The sequence below is a fragment of the Calonectris borealis genome, chromosome 1 (assembly GCF_964195595.1).
Source record: "Calonectris borealis chromosome 1, bCalBor7.hap1.2, whole genome shotgun sequence".
NCBI classification, from domain to species: domain Eukaryota; kingdom Metazoa; phylum Chordata; class Aves; order Procellariiformes; family Procellariidae; genus Calonectris; species Calonectris borealis.
In genome coordinates this window covers 17,388,536-17,401,988 of record NC_134312.1, presented here as the reverse complement: position 1 = coordinate 17,401,988, position 13,453 = coordinate 17,388,536, and the positions used below count along the sequence as shown (strand labels likewise).

General features: G+C 48.0%; 1 protein-coding gene across 1 annotated transcript in view; it reads left to right on the top strand.

Moving 5' to 3' along the window:
• The window catches only part of CELSR1 (cadherin EGF LAG seven-pass G-type receptor 1), a 171,719-nt gene extending 167,055 nt beyond the window's left edge, over positions 1-4,664 (top strand). Inside the window, exons 34-35 of the mRNA XM_075145964.1 lie at positions 241-505; positions 2,437-4,664. Coding sequence (XP_075002065.1) covers positions 241-505; positions 2,437-2,461 — 290 coding nt within the window. The 3' untranslated portion in view covers positions 2,462-4,664. The remainder of the gene's footprint in view (positions 1-240; positions 506-2,436) is intronic.
• The last annotated feature ends 8,789 nt before the right edge of the window (positions 4,665-13,453 follow it).

Sequence of the window (13,453 nt, the reverse complement as noted above, 5' to 3'; positions counted from 1 at the left end):
TCATATGGTAGCCCTATCAGGGAAGAGCACTTTCCAAATGGCTCCAACCTGTGTAACCAGATATGCCATGGGAAGCTAGTAGGTAGTTGCTGAAGTCTAATATTTTGGTTTTGAAATAAAGTGACAAACTAGAAGTCTGATTAAGAAATATAAAATGTCACTTCTTGGACATGTTCAGCTTGATGAATGAAATTACTGATACGTTTCAAAATTCTCATTATTCCTTCTTTTCTGTAACAGGCATCTTAAAAAATAAAGTCACCTACCCTCCCCCGCTAGTGGATAAGAATATGAAGAATCGACTGCGGGAAAAGCTGTCGGATTATAATCAGACCACGATCTCATCCAGGACTACTTCCCTGGGGACAAATGATGGGGTCCGCTCTCCCTCGGACTCGGGGGTGACAGTAAAAAATGCTCGGAGGGAGCAGTCTCGAGACCAGCTCAACGGCATGGCCATGAATGTCCACGTGGGAACAGGACATGCTGACACCTCAGACTCGGAGTAAGTGCCACATCGGGATGCCCTGGCAGACCTCCCGTGGCTCTGGCCTCTCCTTCCGCTTTGCAGCCCCAAACTCCCACTGAGCAAGGATTTCACTTGGTGACTGGACCAGAGTCCATCACCAGTGACTGTGGTCTGCTTGTCCATACCATGTCCGCAAGCCACGGTGTTTCACTGATGAGAAGGCCAGAACCAGGTATCACGAGCAAGGTGCTGTGACAGACACCTGTCACTGATCACCCTGGCATGCTCTGAATTGGCAACACTGACGTGTTACTGGCACGCTAGGGACTAGAGCAACCTAGCTCTGCCCTGTCCCCTTGCTGTGGGACTTGCTGTGCTTGGTGTGGTGACTCCTGGTCACAGCAAACCAGGCTCCCACGTCCACAGGAATTATCTATCCCCTCCCTGCCTGATGAGCTGCCGAGGTCATCGCCTTCCCCAGCCCTTCACCAGGACAAGGATGGTCTTCTTCTGCTCCCTCACACTGCCAGGCATCCAGGACGGCTCAGCCATGCCCACCCGTAGCCCCAAGAGCCATGTGTGCCCTTAGGGGTGCTCTGCTCAGGGCTACCCCCTGCTCCTGCTTCTCTACCCCCAGCCCCTCACCTTCACCCCCCTTGGACCATCGGAACAGTTGTTTTTTCCTCTGTTTTTCACCTGTCCTCCCCTTCTGCAGCAGGGAGACTGTTTGGGCCATTAGGGACCTATCACTAATGGGGTACAGTTAATTATAATGTGGCCAGTACCAGGCACCCAAGGAAGAGGGTAAGTGCAGGGCAAACATGGAGCAGCGCTTCTTGATGCGTGTCCAGTAAGACCAGCAAGAGCTGTTGTAGGCAGCCAGCAGCCAGCATGGAGGAGGGCGGGTGGGGGCAAGACCCCAATGAAGAGGACCCCTGAGGAAGCCCAGTGTTTTTTTGGGGGGAAAGGCGCTAGGCTGGGGGGAGCATGGGGTGGATGTCCAGTTGGGCAGAGGGAAACCATTGCTGGGGCAGGAGATCCAAAGGCTGCAGAGAAAGTGCCATGTAAAGCTAGTGACCCTAAATTACCAGGTGCGCGATTCCACCTGCTGCATGGCGATCGGTGTGCGTATTTGCCATTGTAAGCTAAATCAAACATTAACAAAAGGCTGAGCAAGCTTTCAGCAAAAGGGTGTTCTCAGAAACCTCGTTACTCGTCATAATTCTCGGATTTAAAATGAGGACAACAGCCATACATGAAGTCTGCACAAGCATTTTATGCACATAGTCTTCCTTGTAATTACACAAATAATAGTCTCATTCTTTCTCCAAACCAAGAGAAAATCTCTCACTCAGCTGTAACTCTGATATTGTCCCACCATGCTTTACACACTCATGTTGTCTGGGTGCACAGACCGTTCCCAGCTCACTACAAAAGTACATCTTTGGATTCCTGGGAACTGGCTGTTGAAGTATATCCTGGTTAGCCAGGAGACAGAGGTGTCTTTAACAAACAATAACTACTTGCTGCTCCCAGGTAATACATTCATCACTGGAGAATAACAGCCAACTTATACTAAGCAACTGTTTTATCTCTGCACCTTTTGCGTAGTGTAAAACTCTGCTGTTTGACAGCAGAATGCATGAATTTGTCTGAAATACCAGGTTTCTAACAGCTTGTAAGATCTGTGTGTGAACCTCACATCTTCACCTAAGCGTTACACAAATACAAGCCCTGCGTAGAGCTTCCTCTAAAGGGTGCATCTCTTGTGTACTGCCTGGAATTGTTTCTTCCAGCTGGTCTTCCCCTCCAAGGCAGCATTCCCCTTGCAAGCGTTGGATTGGCAAGGCATGGTAACTTCTCGGAGCATAAGCCCTTACTAAAAAGGATTAGGTGGTTTCGGGTGGAGTGGTTTGCCTGAGCCTGTCTAACCGTAAGCCTGCATGATTACTTCTTCTCACTAACAGAGGCAGTAACGAAACTTCAATTTGAACCATCAGGAAACTGTGATCGCTGCTGCGCGGTTCTGGACTCCTCGCCGCGGGGTCGCCGCCTGCCCGCCTCGGACTTCGTCGGAGTGGCCGCGTAGCGAGGAGGACGAGGTGGGCATTGATTCCCGCGTGGTTTCACGTTATGGCAGACTCCTGACCGCTCGCGGCAGAGCCAGTGCCCGGATGCACCTGTGATAAGGCTGCTGTGTGCTATGCTCTGCGCGGCATGAACCATGCCGGAACGCATGGGAATGGCCACAGGGATGCACTGTGAGGGACGGATACTGCTCACAGTGTGGACAGTGCTGCAGGGGTTGCTTATTACTGGGGAGAACCAAGAAAAAACATGTTATTATCACAGCGGACTTACAGTAAGTCAATCCATCAGCCTTTAAGACAAGCACCAGGAGACGTCTCTTGTGGAGTTTTGTCCAGCTACAGTGTGAACCCTTCGGCTTGCTGGGCTCTAGGGATGAATATCCCAAGAAGTGTCCTTTTGTTTCTATGCCAGCACCTCTATCCACCCCCCTATGGACACATCGTCTTAAGAAAAAAAAAATCCTTTATATATATATAAAAAGTGTAGATACTTTTATATATTTTGTATGGTGTTGCTAAAGAAAAAGTTCCTTTGTATATTTTACATCTATACTGAGCTTCTTAATTTGATAATAAGAAATCAATTAAAAGAGGTTTTGATATTTTTTATATGAACATTGCACAATTTTACTTGAATTTGGCATTTGATAAAGTAACTGAGGTTTGCATGGAAGCCACCTTAAGATGCAATGCAGTTTTCAAAGTAATACAGTGAAGATTACATTGAAATCCGTGACTATAATTTATAAGTTTTGTTGACAGGTTTTGGAACACTTCAAGGACACAGTATGTTTTTTTTCGTAACCTCTTCTAAAACCCACAAAAAATGTATTGTTTTTTCATTTCTTGGTGTTTTGACCTCTTCTCTCAAGTGCATTGAAATGTTCAGCAACTGAACTTCAGGACTAAAAATAAGTCATGTGTTCGTCTAAGATTTCAGCACAGTCCTTGTCTGGAAGACGTCAAGTCAATATTTCCCTTAGAAAGAACGAAACAAGTGGTGTCATTGTGTGGTAGGTTTTGACTTTGGTCTGGCTCTGTGACAAACCAGCGCTTCTGCCCAAGAAGACGGCTCTCCTTCTGCGGGCAAGTTCTGCCTCAGGTGCAGTATCTTATTTTACTGTTAATTTCTTTCCCACTGGAGTCAGCACGTTGCTAATCAAAGCAGAAATACAAGTCTTTAAGGATGTCCAGGTTTCACTGCCCAATTCTTTGACAAAGCCCTGGCCTTCTTGGTGTTTCAAAAGCACATGGAAGGTTTAAGGTTTCACGTTTCCCACAAAATATGCTGGTTTCACAAGTATAGGAAAGTTAAGTGTGGCCTGTCCACCGTCTTCACCTTCCTGCACTGTTTACAAGAAAAGGAAGAATAAGATGTGAAAAAGTTTGCATCCAACAGCGTGGGGCAGAGCTCTGCTGGCAGCTCCCCGTGGTGGGAATACGCAACTCAAAGGGCGGCAACGGTGTGCCCGTGACCTGCTCTCTGCCGCCAAGGCTTTCGGGAGCTCCTCGCTCGCCTTAGCAGCCCTTTTGGGGAAATACTGGCTTTTGTTTGTGTAACTGTGTGTGTGAAAGGGAAAAAACAGAAAATCGGGCTAAATAGAATGCAGGAGTTGAGGAAAAAATGAAATAATATATACTGTAATCTTGGTTTCATTATATTGCTATGCATTTTCAAATGTATCGAGGAGGCCTTTGGAAGGGGAGAGGGAGGAAGGATGCTGTTCCTTTAAAAATTATGCAACATACTGTGTGACATTTTCTGACTGAAAAAAGTTTTGAATGTTTTAAGGGTCTGGCACTTGGCTGTGTGCTCAGGCATTGTGTATAACCCACGCTAGTTGTTTTTACATCTGTGTATGTATATTTTGTCCCAGTGAGATGTAGGTAGTTTTTATTTTGATCAGAATTGTTGCAGTAAATGAGGGTCAGTTGTATTAATGACAAAAAAATTAAAACCTATTTTTATGACTTTTTAAAAGCTTTATGGCAGATTAGACACTGGAGGTTTTTTTTTTTAACAAATGTATATTTATTAATGTGCAGAACACTGGAATTGCAGCACAGATGAAAGGAGAATTTACAATAAATTAAGACTTTTTTTTGAACTTGTATTCTTCCTCTGGTGGTTTATTTTAAGTGCAGTACAGACGCTGAGGGTCCAAATGGCATTTCCCAGGGTTTAGAAAGTAGCAGTACGGGTACCCATCGCTCTCGCCGAGAAAGCAGAGACTGTAAAGCATCAGCTGCCAGCACTGCTTCCTCGGGGTGCTTCCAGCCCCGGGTGGTGTCTTGTGGGGGTTTGCTCTGGGTGGACACAGACACACACACACACGAACACACACACTCCCCCTCCCAGCCCGGTGCCCTTTGCTGGCACGGGGTGCCACCGCGTGCATTGCGTTTTGGTCCAAACCCGCAGCTTTTCTCACGCCTGGGAAACGGTCCGTGGAAGAAAAACACTCTCCACTAACCCGGAGCAAAGCGGACCGCCCGGAAAGCACAGGGTTTAGAAAACAAGGTTTGGAGAGGAGCTAGCGGGGGTGAGGCAGCCAGCCCAGCCCATGAAAGCCTGCAAGGAGAAGGACCTTTTTGGACTTTCTTGGCTACGTTCTTGGCTTTCTCAAGCCAGCTGAGGCCAAGCTGTGGTCTTGCTCACTCTGTACTTCTCAGAGTGAGTACTTCTCACTTGCACTTGTTGTGCAAGTCTTCGTTGACACGTCTCACGAGGCACAGCAGTGACCTGCACGTGTCTGCCAGCTTTCTGGAAATAAAAGTATTGCTCAGTATCATCTGGCCAGCTTTTCCATAAATGTTTCTAAAGATTAGGCAATAAACTGGGAGGGTGTGAGGTCAGGGGGAGAGAGCCTGGTGACTGTCATGATTTAGGGGCAAAATCAAAGACAGGATCTTCAACTTGCAAGCAGTTCTGCCAAAACTTGCCATTAAACAAACCCAAGCAGTTAGCCCAAAGGGAAACTGTTCTAAATTTTATTGTACAAGTTCATTTTTTGGTGGAACACTGATGCTTGAGTTTGTTCTCAAGTATTAATTCACTTTACTGAGGAAAAGCAGAAATAAGCCTCAGGCTTTCACATAAGCAGGATAGTTACGGCACAGACCAGCCCGTGATCCTGTCTCCAGTAACGGCCAGCAGCAGATGTTTAGGAAAAGAGGATTATCCACCACACGTTACCCGGCGAGGTGGCCCCAGCAGAGTCCACAGCCCCCAGCACGCTGCAGCTCGGGGCTCCCCAGCGGGAGGGTGCTTGTCTCCAGCAGCCCATTTTTTCCTCCAGTGACGTGTCCTGTTGTGTTTTGGACCCACATAAACTTCTGGTATGCAGTGGGTTGCCTGATTCGGTCACAAGCAGCAAGAAAAAGTTCTTACTCGTCTTCAGCTTCATTCCTGTCCCCTGCAATGGACCCCTTTGCTGCCTGCACCATGACAGGCCGTGAGCAATCGTCTCTCAGTCACCTTCTCCAGGTCAAAGAGGAAGACAGGCTCCATCCTAGAGCACTTGGGTTGTCTCTTTCCACCTGAAGAGCTCGGATCTCTGTAATTATTCCTTGCCAGAAACGCTGCTGTACCTTTTAACCTTCCTTCTTGCCCTTCTTCAACCCCTTCCCAGGTCTAATGGAGCCTTTCTGGAGATGGCAGAGAGAGAGAAGAGACCAGAGCAGCCCACAAAATGCAAGCGGTAGGCCTACCAACAACCAAAAAAAAGAAATACCAAAAAACAGAAATAATAAAAAATAATCATCTCCATTTCGTTCCCTTTTCCTGTCCTAATCTTTACAATGACATTTGGCCTAAGCAAATTGTAAGAAAAAAGACTCCAGAAGAGATGGACCAGCGGCAGCATCATGGCACTGTAACCGAAGCGATCCCATAGCCCAGCCACTCCAACAAGCCACCACACTCGGGGATTTGTCTAATGTTCTTAAAAATCTAAATGACGATTCCAGTACCTCTGCAAGTAGCCTGTAATAGCACTTCCTAGCATGACGAGTTCATTTGTCCGTATCCTTGTGCCATGCCCAGACGCGCAGCTCGCTCAGCTGCAGAGGATGCTCCTGCTGAGGTCTAGGGGGGTTGCAGAAAGGAGATCCCCCAGCAGCCCTGGTGAGACGTTACCATCGTCCACACCAACGTCCCCTGCAGCGCCAGGGCCAGTCTGGGATGCATTTGGGCCCCACAGCCTCTTCTGCAGGGCTTCTGCCTTGCCTTTGCGCTCCTGTTTGCACATACACAGCTCACTTTTCCTCCCTGTAATTTGCACTGGACTCATTTTCCATTTTAGTCTCTTGATTTTTTGATCCATTCTCCAGTTTCTCATACTCATTTTGGATTTTAGTCCAAAATGTCCGTGAGGATGCCTGGAGTTCTTTGGCAGCATCTGCAGCCTTTACAAGCTACCTTTTATTTCATCATTCAAACCATGACTGAAAATATCAAATAAAACTAAGCCCAAGAGGGCTCTTGTAAAACTTCCCTTCTTGTCAAGAAAATTTTGCACCTACCTCGTATCGATTGACGTCAGCCTGCACTGACTGTGTTTTGCGTATGAGAGTACGGCGTGGGACAGTATCCAACCATTTTCTGAAGACACGTCCCATCTGCTGCTGCTCCTTTATTCACCATGCCGGGCGCTGTATTAGAGAAGAAAAATTAGATTAATCTGACATGTGTGTTGCAAAGAGACCGTGTTATTTCATTGTTGTCTTCTAAACACTTAAAAGTATTATTTTAAGTGCCCCCAGGAGCCCCCTGGAGCTCTGTGCTGGGCTGGTGTCTCCCCTTCTGTCTTGGTCAGACATCTGCTGCCACCATCCCTCTGCTCAAAGACTGTGAGTAGGGTATCCACTCCTTTAAACTCAAATGTTACATACTCTGAGCATATTTTCTTTATTTGAAGGGAGGCCCAGACCGACGCCTCTCTGAACTGGTGCGTTGTGAAGGCAGCCGAGGCCGCTGTGAGACCCCAGCTCTGCGCTGGGCCAGGAGACACCGCAGCGGTGGAGCGGGGCCAGCCGCCCCTTATGGAGAGGACTGTGCTTAGGTTGAGAGGTGCCCCGTCTCTCTGACAGCTACCGCGTGTCCCAGGGCCATCCTCGGCCAAAACATGGGACCGGCCCCTGCCCAGTATGGCCTAAGGCTTCCGGAGCCCGTCCTGACTTTCGCAAAGCCGTCATTTCACGTCAGATCCACTCGTGAAATAGAAATGAACTCGCAGCTCCAGCTTTCCAGGTGCTGCCGCTTTCTTTCATTAAAATAGTTGCAGTGCCTCCAGTTGGGTGGTTTCCAGTATTAGTTTCTTACAGGTTGGGGTTTTTTCTCCCCTGCAAATACAACAGCTTGCAAAAACACCAACCCCGTGGGCTAACGTGTAGGAGAACCTCTTGCTTCTGGTCATTTGACGGCAGCTCTTTGGAAGTCCATCTTGAATGACCTTCTTCGCTTGTTAAGCCTGTATCCCGCTTTCCAAGTGAAGAGCGTAGGGTTGGGTCCGTGTTTTTGTTAGATATTCATATGCTCGAGGAAATATGAGCATGTGAAGTCCTGCGCATGTATAAACAGGGCAATTGAAGCAGTGGGTCCCTGTGCAAGATGTTTTTAAATGCAGTGAAAGTATTTATAAATTACGAGTGATTCCAGCACCAGCTCTGCTGGCTGAGAAGCAGAGGAAGGAACTGGTCTCCCCCCAAACCCCTGCAAGCAGATGCTTCCCAGCCGCAGTTCCCTTTGCGTGGGCAAGTGATGGACGTGACTGGTGGGGCAAGGGAAGACCTTAGAAAAGCATCAGCGGGGAGAGCCCACGCCGGCGCTCGCCCCTGCAGCCGCACGGTCCCCGCAGAGCCCGCCGGCACCGCACAGCTGTGCCAGGAGTAAAAGGGTGAGAAAAACACAGCGGTGAGACAAGCTCCACGTGCAACGCACCAGATCATCCTCAGCCACGCAGAGCATCGGCGAGAGGAGGCAGGTCCCAGCCAGGCTCCCGCAGGGACGGCGATCCCAAGGGAGCCTCCGCGGCCCCATGGCTCCTGCACCCAGCTGCTGGGTGCTGCTGGAAAATCACTGAGCAGCAGCAAAACTCCCAGCGCTAGCAAGCGCTCGCCAAAGCCGACTGGAGGGTTTGCAGCAGAAAGGCAAACAGGCGGGTTCTGCAAATGACACAATTACTCAGAAAGAAAAAAAAAACCACACTTTTATGGCACATGGCAAACCACCCATAATAAAATAGCTGTGCTGGAGCAAGCACCCTGAAGGTACAAAGAGATAAGAGCGCTCTTCAATCAAAACAGCTGCATTACTAGTGCATGCTCATCAGATTTAAAAAAAAAAAAAAGAACCTACAGCATAGGTTATTAGTTTTAAAAGCAGATCCCAAAAGGCCAGCATGTATTAAGAGGGGAAAGAATACCTGGTTTTAAAGGAAATGAATATCCCCTTCACCTGGATCCGTTCCACAGGGTCCCTTCAGGTTAGGAACATCCCACTGAATCCAGTACAAAACAGCAGCAGCTGCAGTTGGGAGCCAGCGAAGTGAACAAGTTTCCAGGTGAAGCAGTAAATCAAGCGTTGACTTTGAGAAAAATCAGTACATTTTATTACGTTTCAATTTTCTGGATAAAATAAATGAGAAAGCCTGGAATGGTTAACTCCTTCACTTCCAGCTGCACAGGGAAGAGGTTTCAGGCATGGGAAGGGTCAGGGAAAATTCCTGCTGGCTTAGGGTTAGTGTTAGGGGGTAGGGGTAGGGGTTAGGGTTCGGTCCACTGGCAGGAAATGGCCAAACTAATGGGAGCGAGCGGGCAGTCAGGAGGGACCGAGCGGCCATGCCACCAAAGCACGCCTGACACACGGCTCTTCACCGGGTTGTCCAAGGGAAAACACCTTCCTGGCTGATCTCATCTAGGTTTGCCAAGCACAAACCAAAAGCAGCCTGTATACTTTCTTTCTCGCTCACTCGAGTGACGTGCCAGCTTCCCCTGTAGCCCTCTGCCCCATGCACGGCTTCCCTGCGGGCAGCGCTCTGCGGCAGAGCCAGTGCCATCGCAGCCGAGGTGACCCCAAAGAGGTTTCTGCTGACGCTGGTTCCTCTCGCTGGAGCAGACCAGCAGCAGAGCGCTCCTGTTCCTTGCAGAGCATTTAGCTTGCCTCTGCAGGCAATGCAGGTACCTGCCACGCATCCCTTGGGATTTGCTGCAAGCGCCATCCGTGTTAAACCTGCCTCTCTCTAACTGGAGAGGAGCCTTGCCTCCGCTGGGCTGGATTTTCATGGCAGGGGCTCAGTACAGCAGCATTAGCTACGGGGATGAGTTACGGCTAATGCCCATTGCAATTAAGGGTTAGATAGTTGTGGCAAGCCGCACGCGAGCAGAGTTGCCTGCTCTGATTCCCAGGATCAACCTTTTGTGCTTAGAGAGTATCTACATGTCCCTTCTGATCCGCCAGTGATGCGCAGCCCCTGCATTCAGAAAGGAGGTAACTTGCAGGGAGCCACCTTAAAAGTCATCAGTCTCGAATCCTCGCCTGGCAGTAGCGAATTCTCCTGCTTTCTCTGTAATTCAAGCACTGCTGCTGTATGGCAGTGCAGAGGAGACGCACCAGATGAGGACAGGCTCTGCTCCATGAAATGGCCATGTGGCTTAGATAAGATTCAACACCTGGCTACTAATCAGTTCACAGAGATTTTTCTTGTGCTATCTATCTCCTTCACCCTAAAAGCCAGGTGTAAAAATAGCTCGGAGTGAAAATCTTATACCATAAAACACCTTCTTTAATATTTAAAACCAGTGTAGGCTATTCTGTTTCATTTCTACAGGTATTACAATAGCAGTAAGTACTAATAGTACAGAAAGTGATCTTCAGTTTAAAAGCCATGCCTGAAACCTTTCAAACTTGTAATAAATTGATCACACAGTTTTACTACGTATAGCAAATTTGCTAACAGAGTTCCTCTGCCATGGAGCTGGTCGGTGTGACACAACCTGTAGAGTCCTTCACGTGCTCCCAGAGAGGAGCAGTAGATAAAAATGTGTGAACAGTAGAAAAACCCACCTTAAGTAACTAGATTAAAATGAAAACTACCTTTAACCCAGCACCGATCTTAAATCTACCAGATGCCTCATATGTTATCTCATTTTTATATACCAGTCCTTTTTATGTTTATAATCCATCCTTCTTTGATGTTCCTAATTTTATACAAAGCCTCATCCAGCATAACGAAGCCATAGCAGACGGGCTGAGTTTGCTTTGCCATCAGGCAGGAGCTGCAGCAGGGCTGGGGACGCAGCCGTTGAGATGTACAGATCGCCACAGAGGTCTGTGCTACCACGCGTCCTTTTTTTTAGATGCAAATTTCCCTGAAGTCCTTCAAATAAGAGAAGAAATGTAACATTGCTGGTTCTAACTGCTCAGTCTCTCCTCCCGCGTTGCGGTGAGCACTGGGCACAGCCCAGGACTTTCCTGCTGTGCTGGTGTTCATCAGCCCTGGAGAAAGCAGCAGACTGGGAGACAGAGAGAGGGAATCTCTGCAGCCCCTGTCCAGGGGAGAGGAGCACGCGGGCATCTTCCCTGCTCCAGAGGACGTGCGTGAACCTCTCGTCTCTGTTCTGACCAAATTGCATTAAAATCGGAAGAGAACTGGATGCACAGAGGATGAAACAGCTGGCTCCCATCAAGTCGATGCTACATATCTGAGTTTCCTCTTTCCTACGTCGGGGCTTTCTCAGAGCAAAAGAAGAAGAAGAAGAATTCGCCATTTGTCCAAGAGTCCAGCTTGAAGTTTGGCAGGACACCGCAGATGGCCCATCCGCCAGCCAGCACTGCCGGGTAACAGCTACCACCAACACTGCTTGCCGAGCACGAGTACCTCCAGCGCATCGCAACCCCAGAGACGCAAACCCAGGAGCCCTGCAGGAACGCAAAGTGCCATCATGAGTTCCATCATGAGCCCTGCAGGAACGCAAAGCACCAGAGGGATTTCCATCATGAGCCTCCACAGCACTACTGGAGAAATCCAGGACGGAGCAGTCAGGTCTCTTTTCTCTTGATGAAACTTCTTGCTGGAAGTCGGTCTCCTGTTGCTTTTCCCCACAGGAACAGATGTGCTGTAATTACAAGGCTGGTGTTTTCCTGGGAGCATCCTCAAAAAATGGTGCTACTGAATGGGAATGGTGCCACCGAATTACCAAAGTCCGGAGCGGGGCAGTCCCCTGGGAAAACTTCATTTCTCCAGGTCTAGTTAAGGGGAATCTCTCCATGTATTTCATTGTTTCTAGGACCTTAAATCTTTCAGAGTGAGTTTGAAGCTCTTTTGTATTGAAGAAATGACTCTATATGCTGTAAAATTGCATAGAATGAGGAGTCCATTAACTTTTTCTGTTCTCAAGTTTCTCTATTTGATGCTATACGTTTAGTAAAATGCAAGACATGTTAGAAAAGAAAAAAATCCTAGAGATTCAGCAAACCAAACCCAGAAGTTAGTGTTTATCAGACCCCTCACACACCAAAATAAGTGTAAGAATCTGGTGCTAGTTCTCAAAAAAAAAATATCTCCTTTTTACCTCCAGCCATTCAAGAGCTAGATGAAGTTTAAGAGTAACCATGAAAGTGAATGACCAGCACAGCACGGTGCAGGGGACGGAGGACAGGCAGGACCTGAACTCTAAATAAAAAGCGTGTGTTTGCCCTGCTGCTCCCTGGCCTGACTCATTCTGTGATCGCTGCCCAGCCCCAATGGAAGTTAGGCTCCAAAAAGCTGCTGCTTCTCAGCCGGCTCGTCGCTGTGCTGAAATGACAGCTGGGCTTTATCCCTGCCTTCAGCAAATCCACCGAGTGACAATGCTTCCAATGTATTGTCTCAGCAAAAATCTATAAAAAAGGGGAAAAACTTCACAATTATGGATGCGTTAATTGCTCTTCCTGTAGCCACCACCTCCCAACGATGAGTCGAGCACAGTTGGGAGAGGTGAACGTGATGTCCTGGTGCCTCCTGGTGCTGAAGCTGGAAACGGCACACTGCCTCGCCGCATCATCCGAGCGTGCCACGTTGTGGTGATTACTGCATTTATGATGGATAATTTCATTGTGTTTAATTCATTAAAGCATGTAAATACATATAAATGCAGAGGAAGCATTTCTAAAATGTTAATCATAAACTGTGCATGGTTGCAAGTATGTTCCTCGTCAGTGGGACATCTCTTCACCTACTGTCACCATCACCTCCCAACTATGTGTGCTACCACGATGTTCATAACACCCATGTTTTCCAGGCCAGAAGGCCAGTACCTATCCCCTCATCCATTTTTCTCCCTGTTTCTTGCATGGAAAACAAATCTTTTTCATTTGCTTACCTGTTTGAGTTTGGGGTTTTTTTGGCCTTGGTAGCAGTCAGGGCTGTTGGTTTTTCTTTGCTTGAAGAAATTAAACAATCTGGATTTATTTAAAGAAACCAGCATCTAAGGCATTCAGAGAAATCTGGAGTTTCAACCTGACTTTGATCCATGCTCATCCTTACTGACTCCAGGTTGGCTCCAACCTCTTGTCCTGGTTTCAGCTGGGATGGAGTTAATTTTCTTCCTAGTAGCTGCTGTAGCGCTGTTTTGGGTTTAGTATGAGAAGAATGTTGATAACACACTGATGTTTTAGTTGTTGCTAAGCAGTGCTTACACTAAATCAAGGACTTTTCAGCTTCTCATGCTCTACCGACTGAGAAGGCTGGAGGTGCACAAGAAGCTGGGAGGGGGCACAGCCAGGACAGCTGACCCAAACTGGTCAATGGGGTATTCCATACCATATGACGTCATGCTCAGTATATAAGCTGGGGGGAGTTGGCTGGGGGGCAGCGATCACTGCTCGGGGACTGGCTGGGCGTTGGTTGGCAGG